Consider the following 24,536-nt stretch of genomic DNA (forward strand, 5'->3'; position numbering starts at 1 on the left):
ATTTGTTCAAGGAGGGAAGTGTTTGTATACCCCAAGGATCCATTAGAAAGTTGTTGGTCAAAGAAAACCATGAGGGTGAGCTAATGTGGCATTTTGGAATTGATACGACTCTTGTCTTCCTCAAGGAAAATTTCTTTTGGCCCCATATGAAAAAAGATGTCCATAGTTATTGCATTAGGTGTGTGGCTTGTTTACAAGCCAAGTTTAGGGTGATGCCCCATGGGCTCACACCCTTACCCATTCCATCTGCACCCTGGGTAGATATTAGTATGGACTTTGTCCTTGGGCTTCCTAAGACCCAGAGGGATGTAGACTCTATCTTTGTGGTGGTGGATAAGTTTAGCAAGATGACACATTTCATACTATGTCACAAGGTAGATGATGCTAGTCACATCTAAAGACTCTTCTTTAGAGAAGTTGTGAGGCTTCATGGTTTGCCCAAGACTATTGTGTCTGATAGAGATGTTAAGTTCCTTAGCCATTTTTGGAAAACTTTATGGACTAAGTTAAGAACTAAGCTCCTTTTCTCCACCACTTGTCACCCACAGACTGATGGACAAACATAGGTAGTGAATAGATCTCTATCCATATTGTTAAGGGCTCTCCTAAAAGACAATCACAAGTATTGGGATGAGTACCTTTCTCATCCGGAATTTGCCTATAGCAGAGGGTTCATAGAATTACCAGACAGTCACTTTTTGAGGTTGTCTATGGGTTCAATCCTCTCACACCTTTGGACCTAATTCCCCTTCCGCTTGACACTTCTTTTAAACAACTCTTAAATTATCTCCTTAAATGATTTTTAAATGAATTTTTTTTTACTCATAAGTAGTTGCTTGTAAAAAGCAACAATAACTTCATTTTAAGTCACTTAATATAACACCTAGATCATCTCTAATGCTAAAAAATGTTAAACAACATTGTCTAAAAATAAATAAGTCTTAAACAATTAACATTAGAGATGCTATTAATTAATGAACTTTTTATTCCTCTTTATATTATTTGTTAATTAAAAATTACTCTTAATAATTTTTGAAATAATTATTATAAAACCAATAATTTTTAATTATATTAATATATATATATATATATATATATATATTCATAATCAATTACTTATTTAATTTATTAATATATATAGATTCATAATCAATTATTTATTTAATTTATTAATTTACAATATTAATATTAAATATTTCTATTAAAAAATTTGAATGAATTCTATTTTGAGCCATAAACTTTAATAGCATTCGAGTGTCGAGTCCTGGCTGGTTGCCTCCTATTCTTAAAACTGTCTTTTCACCATCACTGACAAATCCTTACGTGTCCTCAAAATATCCACCCTATCCCTCTTTCTTTCTAGTCTTCTTGAGCAACAAGAAAAAACCCTCTTTGGAGGGAGCCGCATCGTTCTACGAGCCCAACAAATCCCAACCCTCCATCCCACCAATCCAACGGCTCCCATCACTCGGCAAAACTCTCTCTTTCTTTCTCTCTCTTCCCCTTTCCCCTTCTTCCCGTCAGCGGTTTTAATCATAAACCCTAGCCGAAACAGTGACACCCACTCCCTTCACTCTCTCTCTATTTCTTTCTCTTTCTCTCTCTTCTCAGCGCGCGCTCTTTTCTCTTCTCTCTCCTAATATCACAGATCTCGTTCTCGCCAACGATTCACTACCGAAATTTCTCGTTTTGTTCCGTTCAAGGTTTTAATTTTTCAGAAACCCCTTTCCCCCTCTTCCTTCCTTCTTTTTTTGATTTTTTTTTTGTTTATGGGTTTTTAATTTGTAATAATAGGACAGGATCGATGTTCGATAAATTTGATTCTCTCCACACCATGGTGTTTTTCTTTCCTTAGCCACCCACAAGAAAGAAAAAAACGATTGGGTTTTGGTTTGGTTCGGTTCGGCTTTTTTAAGTGGTTATCGTACGGCAATGCCGGCCGCGGGGATGCGGCGCACGACGAGGGTGTTCGGGATGAAGGGGGCCGAGACGGCCCGCGTTTTACGGTCCGGGCGGCGCCTCTGGCCGGACTCCGGCGAGGTCAAGACCAAGCGATCCCACGACGGGGACCAGTGGCCGATGGCGCCGCCGTCGAAAGCCGCGAAAATCGACGCCCCGGCGACGCCGCGTAAGGGGAAGCGCTGCGAGGAGGCTGCTGCTGCTGTGGTTGACAGGAGGTTCGGCAAGGGCCTTGTGTATCAGAGGAGGAGGAAGGGTTTGTTGAAAAAGGAAGGTTCTAGAAGGAACGGGGAGGTTTTGCGCTGCGTGATTTCGGTTGTTGTGAGTCGCTGTGCAGGGAAAAGTGGAAGGTTTTTGAGGTTGTTAGCTTCGGTGGTGAGGTATGTTACTAAAGTTAGGGTTTCTCCGAGGAAGCTGTCGGGGTTCTGTATGTCGGAGGCGATTCATGGGGCTTTTGCGTCGCAAGGGATGCAGTTTGTAAAGGTAATTATTTTGAATTTATGTGTTATGGATGAGACTAGATTCATGGGTTTTGGGGTGTAAATGGTAAAAAAAATGTGATTAAAAAAATTAAATTGAGTTTTGGGGGCTGTTGGTAGAATTTTAGAGAAGTTTGGAGTGTTTTGTTAGTTGATCAATGTTCATTGATTTATAATTTAAAGATAAATGAGTTATGAATTTGTCTTGGGCATCTTTGCATTTCATTGATTTGATCCTTTATATCCTCTGCACCAATTAATGTTACTTGCTACTGCCTTTGTGTATATTCTTCATAAATGGTGTTCCATTAGTCCTATGTTCTCTTATATTGGGTCTTCATTTACCTAAATAATTTAAAGATAACAAGGTTTACTAGGTAGTAAAGTACTAATTTTTTTTTCACTGGTTTGATAATTATACTTTATAATCTGGCCTGTTAACAATAATGGCAGTAGCAGTAGTATTGTCCTGTTCCTGTTAGTAGGTAGGTGATTGTGGTGGAGTGTTTCGAGAAATAAGTCACTTTGTACTTGCTGGTTTCTGGTTTTTATTTTGCTCAACTATCTAAAGATGCTTCTGTTCTTTTATCATCTTTCAGGGTCCTACGGTTGTTAACACTGGAATATGCCAGTTCTTTGGGGTCACAGGGACTGTGCCCGCATTTTCTGTGGACTTTTCTGCTGTTTCTCCTTGTTTTGAGTATCTGCAGTATGCGATGTTCTTAAAATCTATGTTTAGGTCATTTTTTCTTGTACATAATCCAATAAATGTGCCTAGTGATGAGGATATCGAGTCAGATGATGATTTGCTGGAATACCAGAATGAACAGCAGATTTCAAGTGATACCTTTAAGAGGGAACCTTCTGAGATTGTAACTGTTACATCTGATGTTATTGAAATCAATGATAAGCAATCTTTACATTCTTCAGTCAAGGTTACCACCAGGGCAGCTGGTCGGAATGGACAATATAAAAACATGTTGAACTCTAGAGGCATTCAGAAGAGGAGAAGTTCTCTTAGGAAAAGGAAAGCTCGTAGTCCTTCTATGGTGAGTTTACGCAGAAATGGAGCAGTAGCTTCTGATTTAACAGGTGGTAGGAAAAGCAATTGCCAGTTGTCTGTTGTGACCTCTAGCAGAAAACTTAGGAGTATGGCTAATGGTAGCCCCACTGGGAGCCTGAAAGAAGCTAGTTCTGCCATAGTGGATTCGAAAGAGCGACTAGGTTCATCTTCCTGTTATGCAAACTTGTTGGTATCAGAGATAGACCAATGCTGCAGGTTAGAGGGAGCAATTGTTACTTTAGAGTGGTCTTCTCCAAAAGAATGGCTTTTCACTGTAAAGAAAGATGGATTAACAAGATGCACATTCAGAGCAGAAAAAGTGATGCGGCCCTTTTCAACAAATCGATTCACCCATGCAGTAGTGTATTCATTGGACAATGGGTGGAAGCTGGAGTTTACCAATCGCCAAGACTGGAATGTCTTTAAAGACCTTTATAAGAAGTGTTCTGATCGTAATATCCCTGCTACTGCTGCCAAAGTTATCCCAGTTCCAGGTGTACGTGAGGTCTCTTCCTATGCAGAAAGTAACTGTTTTCCCTATCACAGACCAGATACATACATATCTGCCTCTGGTGATGAGTTAACTAGAGTAATGACAAGGGCAACTGCAAATTATGACATGGATTCTGAAGATGAGGAATGGCTGAAAAAGTTCAATGAGTTTCAAGAACATGTGTCAGAGGATAATTTTGAGTTAATTATTGATGCTTTGGAGAAGGTTTATTATTATAATCCAGATGATTCATTTGATGAAAAATCTGCAGCCAATGGTTGTCAGGACCTTGGTAGCAAGGAAGTGGTAGAAGCTGTATATAACTATTGGATGAGAAAGCGAAAGCTAAAACGGTCTTTCCTGCTTAGGGTTTTCCAGGTAAATTTTTTAGGATTTTGAATACTCTATTGTGTCTCCAGAGTATGTTAATTCTAGATTCCAGTTCTATGGGGTATGTTAAATCTATATTGCTAGTTAAATGGTATATTATATTTGTATATCTATAGTTACTGTCTATTAGCTTGCTTAGTTGATTATTTGTAGTCAGAAAATGCAGATGACTTGAGATCTGTGGTTAAAAGCTTGGGTTTTTCCTAATGTTTTATATTGATACTGTTGCATGTTTGTGGGTACTTCTATTTGGTTATAATATTTTTTTTATGTTGGGGCTATGACATTGTTGTAAACTTCCGTAGTGTAGTCATCTGGTTGACTTAGTTCAGTTGATTGTGTCAGGGTCATCAATCAAAGAGAGCTCCACTTATCCCTAAGCCCTTGCTGCGAAAAAGGAGGTCATTTAAGAGACAACCTAGTCAGTTTAGTAGAGGCAATCAACCAAGTGTGTTGAAAGGTAATTTTTATGATCTCTGTCTGTCTTCAACAAAACAGAATGTGGGTTTCTTCTATTAAATGTTGTGAATTTGAATACCTTATTTACCTTTCATCAGAGTGTTGAATTTTCATGTAGCGGTTTTTCCTTTACCCTTTTGGTCTGTAAGACATACTTTTATCTGACCTGTTTGTCCAATGATTTTGTTAAGTTGCTGATTCTTTGAATCAAATGATTTAGAACTCTTCCCTTAGTCATTAGATTAATTTCATAAAGCTTTTTGATTTGGCATATCATGACTTTGCAGTTAAGTCTGCAAGAGTGCAGCTACTGTGGATGATTAGAATAACTAAACTATGAATCTCTCTGTTTGAATGCACTATGGTGTTTGTGTATGAATGTAAAAAATGGGTCTGTTATAAGATTGCTGTTGTTAATTTTGGTTGGGATGTTGTTGATAGTTGCATGATGGGTTTTTGCACTCATCTTTTGTTAAAGGTCATGTTGGACTTTATTTTGATAGTCCTTTAAATTGCTGGTGTGTGCTTGTGTATACCCCAATATAAATGTTTGTCTGATCTTGTATTCATTTTTGTCAGCATTTGCAGCTGAACAAGATGCCATGGAAGAAAATGCAATGCTCAAGATTGAAGAAGCCAAGGCCAATGCAAACATGTCCATGGAATTAGCCATAAATAAACGCAAAAGGGCTCAATGTCTTGCTCAGAATGCAGATTTGGCCACCTACAAGGCCACAATGTTAATTAGAATAGCCGAAGCAGCTATGGCTGCAGAATCATTAGATGATGCAGCAGCATATTTTCTTGATTGATTGATGGTTAAATCAATTCCATTGCTAATTATCACACCACAAATTTTTATTACAGGATGGGGGGTCATAATAGATTTGCTGCTGTTTAGTTGTAAAATTGTACAGATTTTTGCTTGTATTTATAACTTGGATTTAAATGATAGGCCTCACCAATCTTTTGTATGAGTAGGTTGGTTGATCCTCCTTGGAAGAAAGAAAACTAAAAAAGTTGAAATGAAAAAGAAAATACAGGATTTCTATGCCTCATGTATTGTTATTCTTATTATTTTGGGGTACGAAGACAAACATTACAAGTAGGCCAAACCGGGCCCAAACAAAAGGCCCACATTAGCTCAAAAGGTAATGCCAAAGGACGATAAGCTTGTGTGCCTCATCAATAGGAGTTGCATTTTTAGGTGCTAACGGACAAAATCACAAAATACCCACATTTGTTGCGGTTAAGCCAATAAGGTTTTTGAATTAAAGCTGTGAAAAGAAGGTTGTACACTTGAACAAACTATGTATGTTTAATGGATTGTTTGGTCTCTTGAAAAGGATGTGTACCACTGAAAAACATTTGAAGGGTCAGTGTAGTGGGTTTATAATGTGAGCTATTTGAGAAGTGTCGTTCTCTCCCTTATTTTTGTGCAGTCACCCTTAATATTATAACGAAATTTGTTTAAATATAAACCATTTTTGTTAAGGATATGTACTTTTTTCTGTAAAAAAAATGCTTAAATTATGTTAGTATTTCCTGAAATATATTTGAATTTTATTATTATTTTTTGATAATTTTTTTCTTTATTTTTTGCTTCCTAATATTTGAAAAAGGTCCCATTATAAGCCATTAAATGTCTAATACATGAATGTCTTTAATTAATAAATTAAAAAAATATTTTTTTATATTTTTTTCTTCTCTTTTCCGATTCATCCTTCATTTTTTTTTTCTTTCTTCTGTTCCGCTAGTGGCAAATTTACGAAGGAGAGTTTCTTTTGAAAACTATTTACGAAGGAGGGTTTCTTTTAAAACAAATTAGGGGGGGGGGTCACTTTTGGACGTGGGTGCCGCCATTGACACTGGCGGGAAGCTTGAATCGCCAGTGGCAATGGCGGGATAGGGGGGTGCCGCTATTGGCATTTGCGGGACAGGGGTAAGAGTGAGAAGTGCATACCGCCATTCCTCCTGGTGGGACATGCCTACGTGGCCAGTCCCGCCATTGGAGCTGGCGGGATAGGCTATGGCACTGTTTTTTGATGCAGTTGATGCAGCCTGATGGGACTGAACTGTGATGAGTGAAGCCTGTACCTAGGGTTCACATGCTATCTCTGAAACTTTTTTTGATGCTAGGGCTAAAGTACTTCACATGCACCCAGTTGTAGTTTTAGAGGAGAGTAGGGCACTGTATTGGGATAGGAATTCAGAAATGACAGAGCTAGGAGGTGACTTCCATATAGACTTAGTTTAATAATGGTGTGTAAATTTACGTTGTAGATAGCTTTTTGCTTTCTTTAAATAGAGCAAACTTGCAATCACCACACTCAGCATTTGTAGAATTTGAGACTGAAGAGAGTATTGTGAAAGAGGAAGAAAGAGTTTCTTTCAACTTTGATTCTATAGTAAGGATGTTTTATATTTATTTAAATAAAGTTTTCTTTCACTTTGTTTATTTATCATGTACAAATTTTTTATTTTGAAGTAACAAATATTATGGTTAGAATGAAATTTGAAGCTCATATTTAAGTGTATTAATTTTGTAAATTACATTTTAAATTTAAAAATTATTAGTAGTAATTATTTGTAAGCCTTTTTGTTAATGGTTTTTGCGTTTGAAGTATTATTTGACATATAATTTAATTTAAGACAAAAAATAATTACATGCTATTTCTTAATTATTTTGTGGTTTGTTCTGAGTACGAAGTTTCATTTTACTTGTAATAAAATTTAGTATAAGTTAACAAAAAGAAATTGTAATTTTAATTATAAAAACAATAAGAAAAATATTACCAATTTTAAAAGTCCTGTCATTTAAATTTACTAACATAAAAACTAGCATGGGAATAACAATTTTTCGTTACTATATTTATTAGTAATTTATTGATTTTTAATAATGTTAAAAGAAGTTTACTTGGATTTGTAGATTATTTTATACTAGATCAGGTGTAATACTTCTCTAATTTTTAAAAAATAATAGGTGAATATTTTATCTCTCCAAGCAATCACTAGTGCAGAAAATTAAAAAATATAGTTGAATTAATTCTTTAACACTCACTAATTTTGTATCTCTTTGTTTTTATCACATATATCATATTAGTTATTATACTTGAATTGTATATATTTCTTTTATCTCCTTGTCTCACTAAGTTTCAAATTAGTTGTTGACCGAGTATTTTTTGCCTTGCATATACGTGCATCTAGTTTAATTAATTAACCATTGAGACTATTCAGTGGAGATGGTTCACAATTACGCCTTATTTGTCTCTCCTCCACTCCTATATATAGACAGTATACTTTCCTACTAATTTTCTCATATGTATATATATGATATATCCTTCATTACCGAATATATCTCATTTGAGTTAAGTTGTTCTCGTTAATTAGTACTGAAAAACGGCTTGGAAGATACAAATATTGGGGCGCTTAGACGTGTTGGGCATGTTCCGTCTGAAATTTTTTTAAGTGTAATCCTTTCATTTATAACCCTTCCACTTTGTGTCTGTCTCGAATTTTTTTGAATTGAGGAAGCGTATATGAATTAATTTTATTTGAAGTAATGATTTTATTTGTTAGACTAAAATTTGAAGGTAAAGTTTAAGTGAATTAATTTTTGTAATTAGAATTTTTATTATAAAATTAGTATGAGTAATTATTTATTTTAAAACTACTATTGTTATGATTAATTATTTTTAATTTTGATGATGTAGGTATATCATGAATTCAATTATTACAGTGTTGTATTTCAACGGAAGAGTATATGAAGATAATGATGGTGTAATATTTGAAGGCAGTAAAAAGGCCATTCAGGTTAAACGCGGAATTAGTTTCAATGGTTTGAAAAAAAAATTGGAGATAAGGTAAAGTTAGAAAATAATGAAATTATTTATACTATAAGTTGTAGATTTTTAGTTTCAGGAAAATATGTTGCGTTGCAAATTTGTGATGACGAAGATGTTGAAACTATGATCGAAAGTTTTCAACAACAACAACAAATGTCAGTTCTAGAATTGTACGTAGAAAAAGATGTTGCTGGTGGTTCGATGTTTCATGCTGCAAATTCTGTTACGTCATGTGGACGTAATGTATCTCATCATGAGTCGGAACTGCCAAGAAATATAAGCAATTTACATGATGATGAAGATGATGATGATGATGATGATTATCTTGCATCTAACTCATACGTTGAAGAGTCTTTCGATGAAGATGATAGTGATGATGGAATATCTGATACAGACGATGAAGTCACTGACATCGTTGAACCAGTTTCAATTGTTCACCCAACCGAAGGTAAATGTTTGTGAAATACAAAATTATTTGAATACATCTATCTTTTTATGAGAATTGTATTTAATGGTAACTAAATAGGAGTAGTTTGTTGACGTGATTTTTTTTTTAAAAATTATTAGGTGTACCACAAATTCAAAATCCATTTTGGAATGATGCTATGCATTATAATAATATCAATTGGAGTCATCCGGACGAGGAGGACATTTGTGGTCTGGACATGCCAACGACTTTTAATGTTGGACAAGAATTATATGTTGGCATGGATTTTGACAGTAAAGATGCGGTCAAAAATGCACTGAAACAATATGTGATGAAGGTGCATCAAACTTTTAAGGTTGTTGAAACGAAATCACACAAATATATCGTTTGTTGCCCCAACAACACCGAAGAGTCTCCTTGCCCTTTTTATATGAGGGCAATTTTATCCAAAAAAACTGATGCATGGAAAGTGACACAATGGGGTGGACCGCACACATGTCTAAATATGACTATGACACAAGACCATGAGAAGCTTGATTCAAATTTAATTGCGACTTGCGTAGTAGGTACGTTTTTTATGTTCATATTATCCTACTTTTGTGTTATTTGTTATTTTAATTTGTAATTTTATTTTATTATTTGAATTACATGCATGATCAGAGAAGATCCATCAATAAAAATTTCTTTGATTCAAGAAAGGATAAATAGTGAATTTTCCTATAAGGTTCCAATAATTCCTCACATAAATTAGCCCAATCAAGATTTGTTGGACCGATTAATGGTAAACCATCCACACTTATACCTAACAACACAGAGACGTCTTGTAGAGTGATAGTACACTCTCCGCATCTCATGTGAAACGTATGTGTTTCCGGCCTCCATCTTTCTATCAGAGCACTAATTAGTGAGACATTTATTTTTAAGTACCCCATCTTGATAATACACCCAAAACTAGATAGTTGAAGAAAAAGAAAAAATTTGTTCTGAAATTTGTTCTTCCCCTTGATACGTGGGGACAACTCGTCTGATATGTAATTTTCTTTCTTCTTCCCCATTCCAAACATGTTCTGAAACATGCTTAGGTTGCATCCATAATACATCAGTATCGATGGGGCCAAATTTAATGTTAATATGTGATGAAGATGCCATTGCTATTGCAAAATAAAATATAATACATGTGAAGAAAACTTTAATTTATTAGTAAACTTTAAATATATAACAATAAATTTGTAAAAAATCAAACTGGCCAATTTTTAATATATTCTATACATAATTTAAAATACATGTGAAGAAAACTTTAATTTATTAGTAATTTTTTTTTCTACAATTAAAAAATAAATAATTGAATAAAATATGAACTAAAAAATTATTTATAATACAAACAAATATTGAAATGCAAAAAATCATTTCAATAATATATATACAAAAATAATAATAATGTACAATGTATCATATATTTAATCACGTAAATTTTCTAAAACAAATAATATTAACGTACAAATTAAAACTAACAAATAATATATATACCATTCTAACTAAAAAATAATTAACTCAAATAATATTAAATTATCAACTCATTTATTTAAAATACAAAATTATAATACTAAAAAGATAAATTTACGTGTGTCAAGTGTCTAATATTACAATTATTTATTTAAGTGTCAAATATTTAATATTACAAAAACTAAAAATTTACGTGTGTCTAAAATTTATAAATATATGCCTAAAGCTAATATTAACTTGTGCCTAATACTAAAAAATCTAATATTACGTATATCATCCTAAAGTATCATGCATGTATATATATTTATTAGGCTAAACTATCATTCGTCTAAATATATACCTAATACTACAAAAACTAATATCACATATATAAAATTTAAGAATATATACAACAACTAAATATATATACACGTAATATTTTTATACTAACTAAACAAATATATAATATTCTTTTCAATTATACTTACTCATACAATTTTTTTGACGAGAGATTAAGTTATAAAATAATTTCTTATTTAAAACTCATAAGAATAATTAGTTTGTCAATCCCCCCTACAAAAGTACATCATATATTTTAATTCTACGAATAATTAAGAATACAATTAATTTAGATTCTATACAACATATGTAGTATACAAATAAAATAAATTTAGAAAAATAATTGAAACAAGTTGATAAGAAAGAATAATTATTTTAGAAAACTTTATATTTCTTGAGTTAGAATATATTTTATTTTACAGATATTTCTAGAATTCATAATAAAATTCTCATTCTTCGATAAAAAAAATTAATAATAATATTCTATGCTGTAATTACTACTAATACTAAAATATTATATACAATAACCAAATAACATCTAACAATATATACAATAACAATAACTAAATAAAATTTTAATTCTAACTAACCAAATAATATTTTCATACTAACTAACCTAACCAAATAATATTTTCATACTAACTAACCTAACATTGGAATATCTATTAATACCTAACAAATAATAACACAATAGCTACTCATACGAACTAATTTAAACTTAGAACTTTTGTTAATAATAACTAACCTACTATTTACATACTAACTAACTTAGAATATTTGTTAATACTAATACTAACTAACTTAAACTTATACTATATATTAACATATTTACTTTGAAAATACTTACCAGGAATTTATTTCCAAGATAAGGGTAAGGGCACTTGAAGGATGAAAGCACAGCAACAACAAGCACTAAATTTCAAAGAAATTTGAACCACGAGCACAACACAGCACAACAAACACAACACAAACACAATAATCTCTCACACTCAAGAAGAAAGAAAGAGAAAGCAAACTCAGTAAGCTAAGGTGTAAGCGTAAAGAATGAGTTCAACATTTTTTTTTATAGCTGAAAACTTAAACCCCAACGTTCAAAATTTTTTAACGTTCACATGCTATATACTAGGCTTTTCAGAACTGAAAACTAAACATTGCAGGTGCAGACCGTGAAAGCCTTCAACGTGAACCCTTCAACGTGAACCTTAGGTGCAGGCTTAGGCTTTTCAGAATTAAAAACTAAACACGTGAAAGCCTGAACACGTGAACCTCCTTAGGTGCAGTCCCATCAAGCCTATCCCGCCAGCTCCAATGGCGAGACTGCAGGCCTGAAAGTGTCTCGTAGAAGCCAGTGGCGGTACCCCCTCTCTCCCCCTAACCCGCCATTGCTGTTGGCGGTATCCCCTCTCCCCCTCTCTCCTAGTCAGCCTGTCCCGCAAATGCCAATAGCGGCACCCCCCTATCCCGCCATTGTCACTGGCGGTTCAAGCTTCCCGCCAGTGTCAATGGCGGCACCCACGTCCAAAAGTGACCCCCCCTAAATTTGTTTTAAAAGAAACCCTCCTTCATAAATAGTTTTCAAAAGAAACCCTCCTTCGTAAATTTGCCTCCGCTAGTCTCCTCGCATATGCTCTAAATAGATTTGAAAAACTTACATTTCTGCAAAGAGAAATTGCCTAATTCACCGTTTGGCTTTTGCCGTGACGTCGAGGTGTTTGAAGGTTGTAACGATGGTCTGGAGTTCGCGGAGGCAAGAAGTGAGCCACTCTTTTGAGAGACAATCCGAGGCGGCGAAGGAAGCCGATGGCTGGATGGGTGGGAGAGGATGTCAATAAAGTCCTCGTCGTCAGAAATTTCAATGGGCACTGCCGAAAAATGTGATGTGGCTTTAGCTCGAATTAGAGTTGGGGCTAAAGTGGGTCCTGTTCTTCTCCATCGGTATCGAAGTCAAGCTTGAGACAGCGTACAGACATTTTTGCACTACAACGGGAGATCTAGACCGCGCCACCACAAAACATCGAGATGCAGATCTGGAGGCAGGCTTTTCGATTTTTCTTTTTTCTTGCATTTTGAGATCCTAATATGTTGTTATTCAAGGCTTTGATGTTTTTTGTTTTTGAGATATTGGTTTTTGGTTGAGAAGTTTGGGAGGAGGAAGATGAAGGGGGTTGTATTAATTTTCAATTTTAGATTCTATGGGCGTAAGTTATTTTCAGATCTGATTCTGTTGCAATTGAAGGAGAAAATATTGAACACGGAAATACAGTTGTGGTGTTATAGTCTGATAGAGGTGGGAGAGGGAAGCACACTGCAACAAAAAAATTTCATATATAATTTTTAATTTATTAATTATTGGAGTCATGTCAGCAGACACGACACATGTTCATGTAAAGATGACACATTTAATCCAATATAATGTACTAAACTAACAAATCATCAACAGTTAACTGATGCAAGCATAAATCAAATTTTTTAAAATAGAAGAGTAAAATCTATTTTTTTTTTATTAAGAAGCAATAATGAAATTTATATATATATATATATATATATTATAAAAGAGAATCCCAAGAAAATTATTGGTGTGCTCCAACTTAAAATGTAGCCACGTGTCCCTTTTATTGGTGTTTTGTCATTTGCTGTGTCCAATTCCATTGCTTATGTTTTGCATGTGTCTGATGAGCTTTCATTCTTTGGCTTTCATCTCAGACGCGTGCCACACAGATAGAGTTTGCCTTCATCTCACCACTCTCCAATCTCCCATCCTCTTTTTTATTGTTATTGAAACAAATTAGGGTTTTGGTGAGGCTGAGGGTGAGTCAGTCTTCTGGGTTTCTTTCGTTTTTTTATAAGAAAAAAAATCCTTTTTGTTTTTAATTTGTTAGTGTTCTGCATCCTTATCTTTCTATTCTTTCTATGGTTTTAGTCTTTTCACTATCCCAAAAACATGGTTGTTACAATGATTGAACTTTTTGATTAATTTTCTTTCTCCAATCGATCGATTATTTGTTTTGGCAGGGAAGCGAGCAAACATTGTTGATGCAAACCTGAGCATCCTAAGGGAAAGAATTCAACAAGTGAGAAAGAGAGAGAGAATGATACATACACGAGAGTGGAATTATAAGCGTAGTTATGACCGTAAGTACAAGAGAGATTCAATGATATCACAATCTTCTGAGGTTATAGGTATTCTCTCTTTAATCGACTGATTATTTGTAATAACCATGATCAATAATCAACAGGGAGATTCACCAGCATAGATGCAGATTTAAATGTCTTGAAGAAGAGGATAGAGACGGTGCATTTGTAATAACCTTGAGTTCTTTTGATAAAATTTATGTTCAAAAACCTTGAACGGGTTGCTGGTGTTCTTTTTCCTGTTACTTTATTCTTTGAAATTAATGTTACTATTATTCAATATATGATGCTTGCCCTTATACTGCAAAATTTGTGTGTAAATGCAGAACATCAGCCTATTAAAGAGATATTAGAAAAGGAAAAAAAGGTATGTCTCTTTTTTATGTTAGTGTTATGCTTGGTATCTATGGGTTTGTCACTGCTTTTGATGGTAAGTTACAGTTGGGTTGCATGCATAAATCTTTCCATAAAGTGTACATGCTATTTGCATGTGTTACTTACTTACTACTACCATTTATCTTTTAAAATCACTAATCTGAATTTTCACATTCCTGATGATGAAGATCTGGGAAGAGTTATAAAGCTTTCAAATTGAGTTGAAGTGATTGAGTTTGGATTTTTTTTTTCTCTGACAAGGAGATTAAAGAGAGAATCAAAAAATTATGGAGGTTGTGATTGTTGCAATTGCTGCTACACTTGGAAATCTTCTGATGGGATGGGATAGTTCAACTATTGCAGGTTTGTATTTTCTCATCTAATAATTATGTTGTGTTAGTGTTTTTTCAGTTATGTGTGTGTTTTGAAAATCTCAATGTCATGTATGATCATAATCTATGCATTCATTTGTTCTCTCATATAGTGTTTTATGATTTGGGAACATGAAACTGAAATGAACATCCCTCCATTAGACAAAATGATGTCCTCAACTACAGTGAGGAAGTTGCAGGTGGTGTCCCCTGTTCCTGCGGACATAGACATTGCAAACTCCGTTGAACCCGTTCATATCTCCCAGATTGCCAAAGACCTCAACCTTAGTCCCAATCACTATGACCTTTACGGTAAATACAAGGCCAAGGTAATTAATCTTTCACTTTCTGCACTTGAGAAAGATTCAGATTTGAGTTAGAGGAATATCATGATATTATTAGTTTATTTGTTTATGATTGATTATGGTATGTAACAAATAATGTTTTATGTTAGATTTCGGTTACATGCAACTAACCAGGTACCCTAGAAGTTCTTTTTCGTTAACAACTTGAGGATACATGCGATAATTTCTGTATTATTGCTTAGCTGGAGAGTGATTTGGATGCACATGCACAGGTTTTGTTGTCGGTTCTTGATGAGCTTCAAGGATCAGAAGATGGGTATTATGTTGTGGTCGGAGGCATTACTCCGACTCCTCTCGGGGAAGGCAAATCTACTACTACAGTGGGGCTCTGTCAAGCTTTAGGTGCTTTTCTTGATAAAAAGGTAATCCTTTTCTTTTCTTCAACATTTGTGGCATTTAATAGCAAACTGGATCTGGATTTGTTTTTTTAATTTAGTCAATTGGTCTGAAATCTTGTGGCATTATTTGTTTATTTATGATGTTATGCCTCATATTCTTAATCATGAATGCACACATGAATGATCATAGTTATGTCTTTGGAAAAATACTTTTGTTCTGTTTTGGAAGTATTTTCCTGTGTTTTTTTTTTTTGCTTATGTGATGATGAGATGACAGGATGTAGGAATTGCTCATTCATCATTTAGGCCTTCACTGGTTATTTGGGTTCAAGATATTATTGAAAAACTACAATCTTTAATCGTATGTCAAAGTTATGCTGGATACATAATCCCATCTTATCTCTTTTTGTTAGGTAGTCACCTGCCTTCGTCAACCATCGCAAGGACCTACTTTTGGAATTAAAGGAGGTGCAGCTGGTGGTGGCTATAGCCAAGTTATTCCCATGGATGAATTCAATCTTCATCTAACAGGAGATATTCATGCAATAACTGCAGCAAACAATCTTCTAGCTGCTGCAATTGATACCCGAATTTTCCATGAGTCAACACAGTCAGATAAGGCTCTTTTTAACCGGTTGTGCCCTCCAAATAAAGAAGGGAAAAGGAGCTTTAGTGATGTTATGTTCAGGCGTCTTACGAAGCTTGGCATTTCAAAGACCAATCCAGATGATCTTACACCAGAAGAAGTAAATAAATTTGCTAGGCTTGATATTGACCCAAATTCTATCACATGGAGGAGAGTAATGGACATCAATGATCGATTCTTGAGAAAAATTGCTATTGGCCAGGGACTTGACGAGAAAGGAATGGTGAGAGAAACAGGCTTTGATATTTCAGTTGCTAGTGAGATTGTGGCTGTTTTGGCACTGACAACATCCTTAGCTGATATGCGAGAGAGGCTTGGGAAAATGGTTATTGGGAATACGCGAGAGAGCCATTTCACATTCTGTTTTATGTTAGATCTCATTACTGAAATGGCTCAAGAAACGACCCGTGCGTTACGCACGGGTTACATCCTAGTATATATATATATATGGAAGCACCAACATATTTAAGAAAAAGACAATTCTTTTTTGTTTTAATCATTTGAAGCCCATCTTTTATTTTTGTTTACATTAAAACAAATCTGCAACCAATCTACATTAATATTTTCTAGGCGTACTAAGTCACTAAAGTGAGTATTATTTATCCCAACAAAATTATTTGAGGCCCATCTTACACACCTGAATAGTTTTTCCTCTTTACTTGCATGCATTACTTTTAAACGGGTGTGAATTAGTTCACATTAGACGTACCTAGGGGTGGATAAACGGGCCAAAGTCCATGGATTGGCCCGCAGGACTCGCGATTCGCGCGGATTACTGACCAATTTTTTTAAATGGTCCATGGTTATGTCATATTTTTGGGCCTGTCCCGCTTAACCTGCAGACTATGCGGGTTTGGCCCGCGGGGTCCGCGGGTCGTCCGCAATCAGGTTTGATTTGTGTGATCATGACCCAATTATATTATATTTGATTTTTTCTTTTTTACTTTAAACTTTTCTTTTAAAATAATAGATAAAGAAATATATATTAGATAAAAATAAAAGATTTAAAGATAAAAATAAAAGATTTAAATTAAAAGATGATAAAGATAAAAAAGATAAGATAAGATAAATAAAAGATTAATATAAAAAAAGATAAGTGATAAATAATAAAAAATTTTCTTTTTGATATTTTTTCGATCTTTTTGTCTTGTAATCTATCCTTTTCATATGTGCAAGTCATAACTAATAAAAATATCAATTCTTATCATTTAAGCCAAAAATAATTGTTAAATAAATATTTTTAAAGATATTTCAATATATTTTTATTATAAAAAGATAAGTGATAAAAAAATCTTTCTTTTTGATATTTTTTCGATCTTTTTCTCTTTTAATCTATCATTTTCATATTTCCAAGTCATAAATAATAAAAATATCAATTCTTATCATTTAAGCCAAAAATAATTGTTAGATAAATATTTTTAAATATATTTCAATATATTTTATTATAAAAAATAGCTCATATCATATTTAGTAGTTATCATTGTAGCATACTAAGAACACTTTTTCTCCTCACGATTTTTCTCCACCACGTAATCACGCACACTCGCATGTCATACGACTCTTTCCCTTACAAAGAAGACAAAACGCGACTAACACTCATGCAGTCACGCGACACACCACAGCGGCACAGCCTCGGCCCACCACTGCGCCACCACGCAAAGTACATCTCTTCTTTCTCTAGAATTTGTTTTTATCCTATTTTTGTTGGGGTTGATTCATTGTTGTTAAACTCTTAAATTCTATGCCTCTTTTCTCAATTCTGTTGCAGAGATACTTTTGTTTTCACAAACTTACTACACCCATCACACTTCACTTGTCTATTATTATATGATAAAATCATGGGATAAGGGAATGAACCACGAAACTCTTGATCTGCAAGTTATAAACATGATGAATTGAGTTTTTGTATGATTTATTTATTTTATTGATGTAATTGACTAATTATTGAGATTTTATTTACATTTGTATTGAACTTAATTTGATTATATTGTATTTTTATTAAAATTGAAATTCTTTTAAAGTTAGGCCCACGGACCGACCCGTAGGGTCCGCGGGGCGGGGGCGGACCAATTTATTTGGTCTGTGTAAGAAGCGGGGGCGGATTGGCCCGGTCCGCTGTCAATGCGGGCTTATGCGGGCGGGCCTTACGCGGGGCGGCCCGGCCTGCTTACCCACCCCTAGTGGATTCCCTTGATGATAGTGAATCAGGTGATAATGAATAAAAAAAATGAGTTTCTTCCTCAAGAATGGATGCAACTGTTCTGTCTTGCAGAAGTTTCCTTCTCTTCTCGGCCCTGTTCCTTCTCAATGTAGCTTCAATTTCTAAGTCCAGAGGAACTAAATTGCCTATGGGAGATTTGTGCATATAAAATACTAACAGAACAACGGTTATCCAATTCAATAAGAGAAGACAAATATGAATTGAAAACAAATATTCATAGGTAATCAAAGAATAACAAATAAAGAATAGGCACCTAAAAACGAACTAACTTTCCAAATAAAAAAAAGATCCCCGACAACGGCGCCAAAAACTTGTTCGCTTCTGGCAAGTGCACCGGACCGCGCAAGTAGTATAAAACGGTAAGAATCGAGTATTGAACTCTTAGGGAACTTGTGTTACTTGGTAAAGCTATTTCAGTGAATAGATGTCTGGTATAAAAAGAGATGTGTTTACTATGAACAGGTGTGTAAACTAACTATTAAAAGGAAAATCACGTGAGAAATGATGTGTAAAGACAGATAGACGACACGTTGGTCTTCCTAATAGGTGCCTGATGTTAAAAGGATATTCTCTACTTAACAATGCTTATGTGTTCTATGGTGTCTCCTGAAATGCTAAACCCCGATTCCTCATGATAGTCTAGCCTAATCCTGATCAAGCATCGTCCGCAGATTCCTCTTGTTGGACTAAACTCGGCCAAGACTGCATTAAGATAAACATACAACAGCTAGGTTACCGTACCCCGATCCCTCGTGACAATACGACAAACTAGCCTCGTCCTATCAAGTTCTAAGAATCAGACTAGTTTTCACTGTTGAATAATCCTAAAAGCACATGCATCTACGTGATCAAGGCAAAAGCATGGCAGAATGAAGTTCTGATAGCACAGTGAACATACAAAATATCATTAAATAGATAAAAAAGATATTTACATCAAGTATCTACAAGGAAGATCCAACAGAGGATTTAGCTTTCCATAACTAGGAAGCTTCCTTTACAACAAAGAGAAGAGAAGATGAAAGATTGCAGAAATACAAGTAGTGGGGATGTCTCTTCCACCTCTAGGACCTCACAATCACTCACAAACTCATCTCAAGCTCTCAGGACGGCTTCCTCTTCAAGCTCTGGTCTCTGCAAATCTTCACACAGCAAAATCTCTCAAACTCTCTGGAACTTGGACCTTTATCTCTCTAGAACTCTCTAGACATGCATAAGCTTCAAGAAAAGGCCAAACTCTCTTCTCTCTCTAGAAAACCCTCACATGCAGAAGCTTCTTGAGAAAAATGGCCAAACTCCCTCTCTAAAATCTGATTTCAGGCTTAAATAGGTGGCTTTGTTCGTGCTCGTGCGCTTAGTGCAATTTTGAACTGCTTAGCGCGCATTAGTGAATTTCGGCTTAGCGTAGCTTTTCTCGCTCAGCGGATGGACTGAAGCGGTGTGCTTAGTGGGAAGACCCTTCGCTCAACGAATAGGCATAAGTATTGCAAAATTGTCATTCTGTTAAATTTTAAAGTAACACTGTTAGTGAGGTCAATTTTAGTGCCACGTCATTTGATGATGATAGAATGAGTGGCTTCTTCAAATTTGATGGTTCTGAACCAATTGAAGCATATATACGAAAAAGAACCCACACACACTTGCACAAATAAAAAGAACCAAAAATCCACAGCAACAACCTTATCACTATAGCCGTTAACACCAATGGGCGAGGTCTGCATAACCATTCTCTTTTCCTCTTTTTTTTTCTCTTTAATTACCGTCAATGTATCATTCTGGGTTTTGATTTTTTTTTTTTGTGTTTTGAATAGGAAGAGAAAAAATCAGAGGAAGAAAACAAAGTGGAGGAGAAAAAAGCAAATGAAGAAGAAAAGAAAGAAGAAGAGAAAAAACCAGAGGAATCAAAAGATGACAAGGAATCCAAGGAGGAATCTACGCCGCTAGAAATCGTGCAAGGCACAACCTTTGCAATGTATGGACACTTTAAGAACAATTTCAGTAACTGGATTAAACAACAGTACTTCTTGTCCCGGTTTGAATTCTCTCTTCAACTACTTCTTATCGTGATACATCTTCACCTTTTCTTTGTAAAGTCGCGAAGATTCATAAGCTGTTAATTGCATTTCTTCTAGTTCCAGTAACTGGATCTTTCTCTGCTCTCTGGATGCCTTCTCATCAAAGTTCAGAAATTTTAGAGCCCAATATGCCTTATGTTACATTTCAACTGGTAAATGACATGATTTTCCATATACCAATTGAAATGGAGACAGCCCAATGGGAGTTTTGTATGCAGTTCTATAGGCCTACAATGCGTCTTCCAATTTGGATGACCTATCTTTTCTAGTTGATGCCACTGTTTTTTCTAGTATTTTATTTAATTCTCAGTTAGAGACTTCGACTTGCCCATTAGTTTGTGGATGGTAAGGGGATGCTTCTCTATGATTCACATGGTATTGTCCCAATACCTTTTGGAGTTGAGTATTACAGAAGTGTGAACCACCATCACTGATCAGTATTCGAGGTACTCCAAATCGAGAAAAAATATTTTTCTTGATAAATTTCACCATAGTTTTAGCATCATTCCTTGCAGTGGCCATAGCTTCCACCCATTTAGATACGCAATCAACAACCACTAGAATATACTCATTCCCTGTTGATGAAGGAAAAGGGCCCATGAAATCAATACCCCAGCAATCAAAAACTTCAACTTCCATAATGTTTAGCAGAGGCATCTCATTTCTTCGAGAAATTCCCTCCATTCTCTGACATTGGTCACATTTTAAGACATGATGATGGACGTCTTTGAAAATTGTTGGCCAAAAAAATCCTGATTGTAAGACCTTGGCTGCTATTTTGCTTCCTCACTCGTCACACATCTCCTAAGGAGCTTATTTGCACCCATTTTGAACAAGTGAGGGTCATCCCAAACATAATGTTGCGCATCAGAGAAAAATCTTTTTCTCTATTGCCAATTGAGGTCTTTAGGAATGACCTCGGCTGCCTTAAAATTAGCCATGTCAGCAAACTAGGGTCTCCCTTCAATAAAAAACAAAGACTCGTCTGGGAACTTTTCTCTTATTTAAGCTTCCTTTGAGGTGACATCCTCATTCACCAATCTGGATAGGTGATCAGCTACCACATTTTCAGATCCTTTTTTTTCCTTGATGACCAAATCAAATTCTTGAAGCAACAATATCCATCTAATCAATCGCGACTTAGAATAAGCTTTGTGCAACAAATATTTAATTGCAACATGATCAATGTAGATCACTATCCTTGATCCTACCAGATAAGATCGGAATTTCTCAAGTGCGAACACAATTGCAAGCAATTCCTTCTCAATGGTGGCATAGTTAACCTGCGCATTATTCAATACTTTGCTTGCATAGTAGATGGTATGAAATACTCTGCCTTTCCTCTGCCCGAGCATGGCACCTACTGCGTAATCACTTGCATCGCACATTAATTCAAATTCTTGTCCCCAGTCTGGTGATGTGATCACAGGAGCAGAAACCAATTTAGCTTTCAGGGTGTTAAAGGCTTCTAAACATTCATCATCAAACACAAACACAACCTCCTTGTTCAACAGGTTGCTGAGAGGTTTCACAATTTTGGAGAAGTCTTTAATGAACCGTCGATAAAATCCTGCATGACCCAAAAAACTGCGGATACCTTTCACATTGACTGGAGGTGGAAGTTTATCAATAACATATAGTTTTGCTTTGTCCACCTCGATTCCTTTTTTTTGAAATCTTGTGTCCCAACACGATACCTTCTTGAACCATAAAATGAAATTTCTCCCAATTAAGTACCAGATTGGATTCTTCACACCGCTGTAACACCTTGTCTAGGTTTGCTAATCAATTCTCAAAAGATGCACCAAAGACTGAAAAATCACCCATAAAGAGTTCAATGCATTTCTCTACCATGTCAGCAAAGATAGCCATCATACATCTTTGGAATGTAGTAGGAGCGTTACATAACCCGAATGGCATGCGGCGATAAGCAAAAACATCGAAGGGACATGTGAAAGTTGTCTTTTCTTGGTCTTGGGGGTCTACAAAATCTGATTATAACCTGAATATCCATCCAAAAAACAGTTGAAAGACTGCCCTGCAAGTCTTTTGAGCATTTGATCCATGAAGGGAAGCGGGTAGTGATCTTTTCTTATGGCTTCATTAAGCTTTCTATAGTCGATGCACATACGCCATCCTGTGACTGTTCTAGTAGGAATTAGTTCATTTTGATCATTCTTCACTACTGTCATTCCTCCTATTTTTGGAACAACTTGAACAAGACTAACCCATGAGTTATCTGAAATTGTATAAATGAGGCCCGCCTCTAGTAATTTGAGCACCTCTTTTCTTACCTCTTCCTTCATTATAGGATTCAACCTTCTCTGAGGTTGTCGCACCGGTTTAAAATTAGTTTCCAGATTGATTTTATGCATACAATATGATGGGCTGATTCCGTTCAGATGTGAAATGTGCCAACCAATAGCTGCTTTACAATGTTTTAGAATCTGCACCAGTTGATCCTCCTCTTCCTTCTTTAAAGAGTTACTAATTATGACCGGTTTAGTCTCGTCATCTTCCAAGAATATATACTTTAGATGTGCTGGAAGGGTTTTTAATTCTGCTTTGGGCTTTACTGGTGGTCTTATCTTCTCCAATTTTTTGAAAACCACACGATCAACACAATTGTCTTTCGGATCATCACACTCTTCATTATCGACTAAGCTGTTTATCTCATCACCCAATTCTTTTTCCAAAGGAAAATGTTGTATCATGGTTGAAGTTGTTAATACTATTTCCTGTTCCACCTTTTCCTCCTCATAACAAGCATCACCCATATTTGAATGTTTCATGGCCTCAAAGAGCTCAAAAGAGACTTTTTGATCCTCTACAGTGAGTTCCAATCTACCTTTCTCTATTCCTCTAACATAGCCAGCAGCGGCCGAGCATGAGTATTCTGGAGTACTGGAGATTACAGACGTTTCCTCTTCAGTGGTCATCTGATGATGGATGGAGGTAACTTGAAAAATGCTTTCTTGATACATTTCAATCTCTATATGCTCTTCCTCTTCTCTGGCCGCAGTGTTAGCCATGTCATCCACCAACTTACTAATCTGAGTTGCAGTTCATCTAAAAGTCTATTGCATTGACTTTACTGTATCTTTAAATTACATTAGCAGGTCATCCAGATTAATAACTCCTTCTGGTTTATCATCATAATCTGGTTGCCAGCATGACTCCCAATGATAGCCTGCAGAAGACTGGTTCCTTTGAAATTGAGTTCCTTGCTGTTGCATTCCATAACAAGATCCTTTAGAGCTGGCTTGGTATGTCATGAAGTCTACCAAAATACTCTCAAGATCAGGGACTCTTTCCTCTTCAAGGTATTCATACATGACTGGTTCCTATCTTCGGTCATGGTTATTTATAGAATAAAAATAACAACTATTTTTATGCTGCTCTCCTCTGGCTAAATCACATTCATTAATGGGATTGAGATAATAACCTTCATAGACGACTTGTGTTATCTGGCAAGCTATTTCGATAAATAGACGTTTAGTATGAAAATATAACTGTGGTTATGGAAAAGTATTTAAACTATCTAGGCAAAAAGAAAGAAAATCACGCAAGAGAAATACTGTGTAAAAATAAGTAGAGAAAGCATTGGTCTTCGTCATAGGTTCCTGATGCTAAAAAGGATGTTCTCTATTTAACAATGCTCATGTGTTCCTATGTTATCTCTTGGACTGCTAGACCCCGATTCTTCATGATACCCTAGCCTAGTCCTGATCAAGCCTCGTTCGCAGATCCCTCTTGTAAGACTAAACTCAACCAAGACCGCATTAAGGCACACATACACAACTAAGTTCTTGTACCCCGATCCCTTATGATAGCACAATAACTTTGTCCCGTACTACCAAGGACTTTAGAATCAGACCAGTTCCCACTGTTGAATGACCCTAACAAAGCATGCATCTACGTGATCAAGGTAAAATCACATTGGAATGAAAAGCAAATAGCATAGAGAACACACAAAAAATCATCACATAGATAGAAATATATTTACATCAGGTACCTATAGGGAAGATCCAACAAAGGATTTAGCTTTCCATAGTCCGAAAACCTCCTTTACAACAAAGA

General features: G+C 35.4%; 2 protein-coding genes and 1 pseudogene across 9 annotated transcripts; 2 read left to right on the forward strand and 1 right to left on the reverse strand.

Annotated features, from left to right (window-relative positions):
• The first annotated feature begins 1,337 nt into the window (after positions 1–1,337).
• Positions 1,338–5,901, forward strand: LOC114371097. 2 transcript variants are annotated; one of them, XM_028328509.1, is made up of 5 exons: positions 1,338–1,703; positions 1,795–2,442; positions 3,038–4,372; positions 4,730–4,844; positions 5,423–5,901. In XM_028328509.1, exons 2-5 carry the CDS (start codon positions 1,933–1,935, stop codon positions 5,653–5,655), a joined length of 2,193 nt encoding a protein of 730 aa, XP_028184310.1. In that variant the 5' UTR covers positions 1,338–1,703; positions 1,795–1,932; the 3' UTR covers positions 5,656–5,901. The 2 variants fall into 2 exon arrangements, with proteins under 2 accessions (XP_028184310.1, XP_028184311.1); XM_028328510.1 differs by having other exon boundaries at positions 1,800–2,442.
• Positions 5,902–13,584: 7,683 nt separating this feature from the next.
• LOC114372299 (formate--tetrahydrofolate ligase-like) lies at positions 13,585–16,730 on the forward strand. 7 transcript variants are annotated; one of them, XM_028329788.1, is made up of 8 exons: positions 13,585–13,744; positions 13,949–14,068; positions 14,173–14,236; positions 14,395–14,435; positions 14,705–14,806; positions 14,977–15,143; positions 15,392–15,541; positions 15,931–16,730. In XM_028329788.1, the coding sequence occupies exons 5-8, from the start codon at positions 14,731–14,733 to the stop codon at positions 16,630–16,632; spliced, it is 1,095 nt and encodes a 364-aa protein (XP_028185589.1). In that variant the 5' UTR covers positions 13,585–13,744; positions 13,949–14,068; positions 14,173–14,236; positions 14,395–14,435; positions 14,705–14,730; the 3' UTR covers positions 16,633–16,730. The 7 variants fall into 7 exon arrangements, with proteins under 7 accessions (XP_028185589.1, XP_028185591.1, XP_028185590.1 ...); XM_028329790.1 differs by having other exon boundaries at positions 14,708–14,806; XM_028329789.1 differs by having other exon boundaries at positions 14,173–14,228.
• Positions 16,731–20,432: 3,702 nt separating this feature from the next.
• On the reverse strand, positions 20,433–23,488 carry LOC114371590 (annotated as a pseudogene).
• Between the last annotated feature and the right edge of the window lie 1,048 nt (positions 23,489–24,536).

The sequence above is a fragment of the Glycine soja genome, chromosome 10 (assembly GCF_004193775.1).
Source record: "Glycine soja cultivar W05 chromosome 10, ASM419377v2, whole genome shotgun sequence".
In the NCBI taxonomy this organism is placed as follows: domain Eukaryota; kingdom Viridiplantae; phylum Streptophyta; class Magnoliopsida; order Fabales; family Fabaceae; genus Glycine; species Glycine soja.

What these genes read in the sequence shown, in the direction of transcription:
- LOC114371097 (XM_028328509.1), top strand. Translation starts at nt 1,933, where the DNA reads ATGCCGGCCGCGGGGATGCGGCGCACGACGAGGGTGTTCGGGATGAAG. An exon ending in AAGGGATGCAGTTTGTAAAG is followed by an intron (nt 2,443 to 3,037) that starts GTAATTATTTTG and finishes ATCATCTTTCAG; the next exon opens with GGTCCTACGGTTGTTAACAC. An exon ending in TCAACCAAGTGTGTTGAAAG is followed by an intron (nt 4,845 to 5,422) that starts GTAATTTTTATG and finishes CATTTTTGTCAG; the next exon opens with CATTTGCAGCTGAACAAGAT.
- LOC114372299 (XM_028329792.1), top strand. Translation starts at nt 14,731, where the DNA reads ATGGAGGTTGTGATTGTTGCAATTGCTGCTACACTTGGAAATCTTCTG. An exon ending in ACGGTAAATACAAGGCCAAG is followed by an intron (nt 15,144 to 15,391) that starts GTAATTAATCTT and finishes GCACATGCACAG; the next exon opens with GTTTTGTTGTCGGTTCTTGA. An exon ending in GTGCTTTTCTTGATAAAAAG is followed by an intron (nt 15,542 to 15,930) that starts GTAATCCTTTTC and finishes TCTTTTTGTTAG; the next exon opens with GTAGTCACCTGCCTTCGTCA.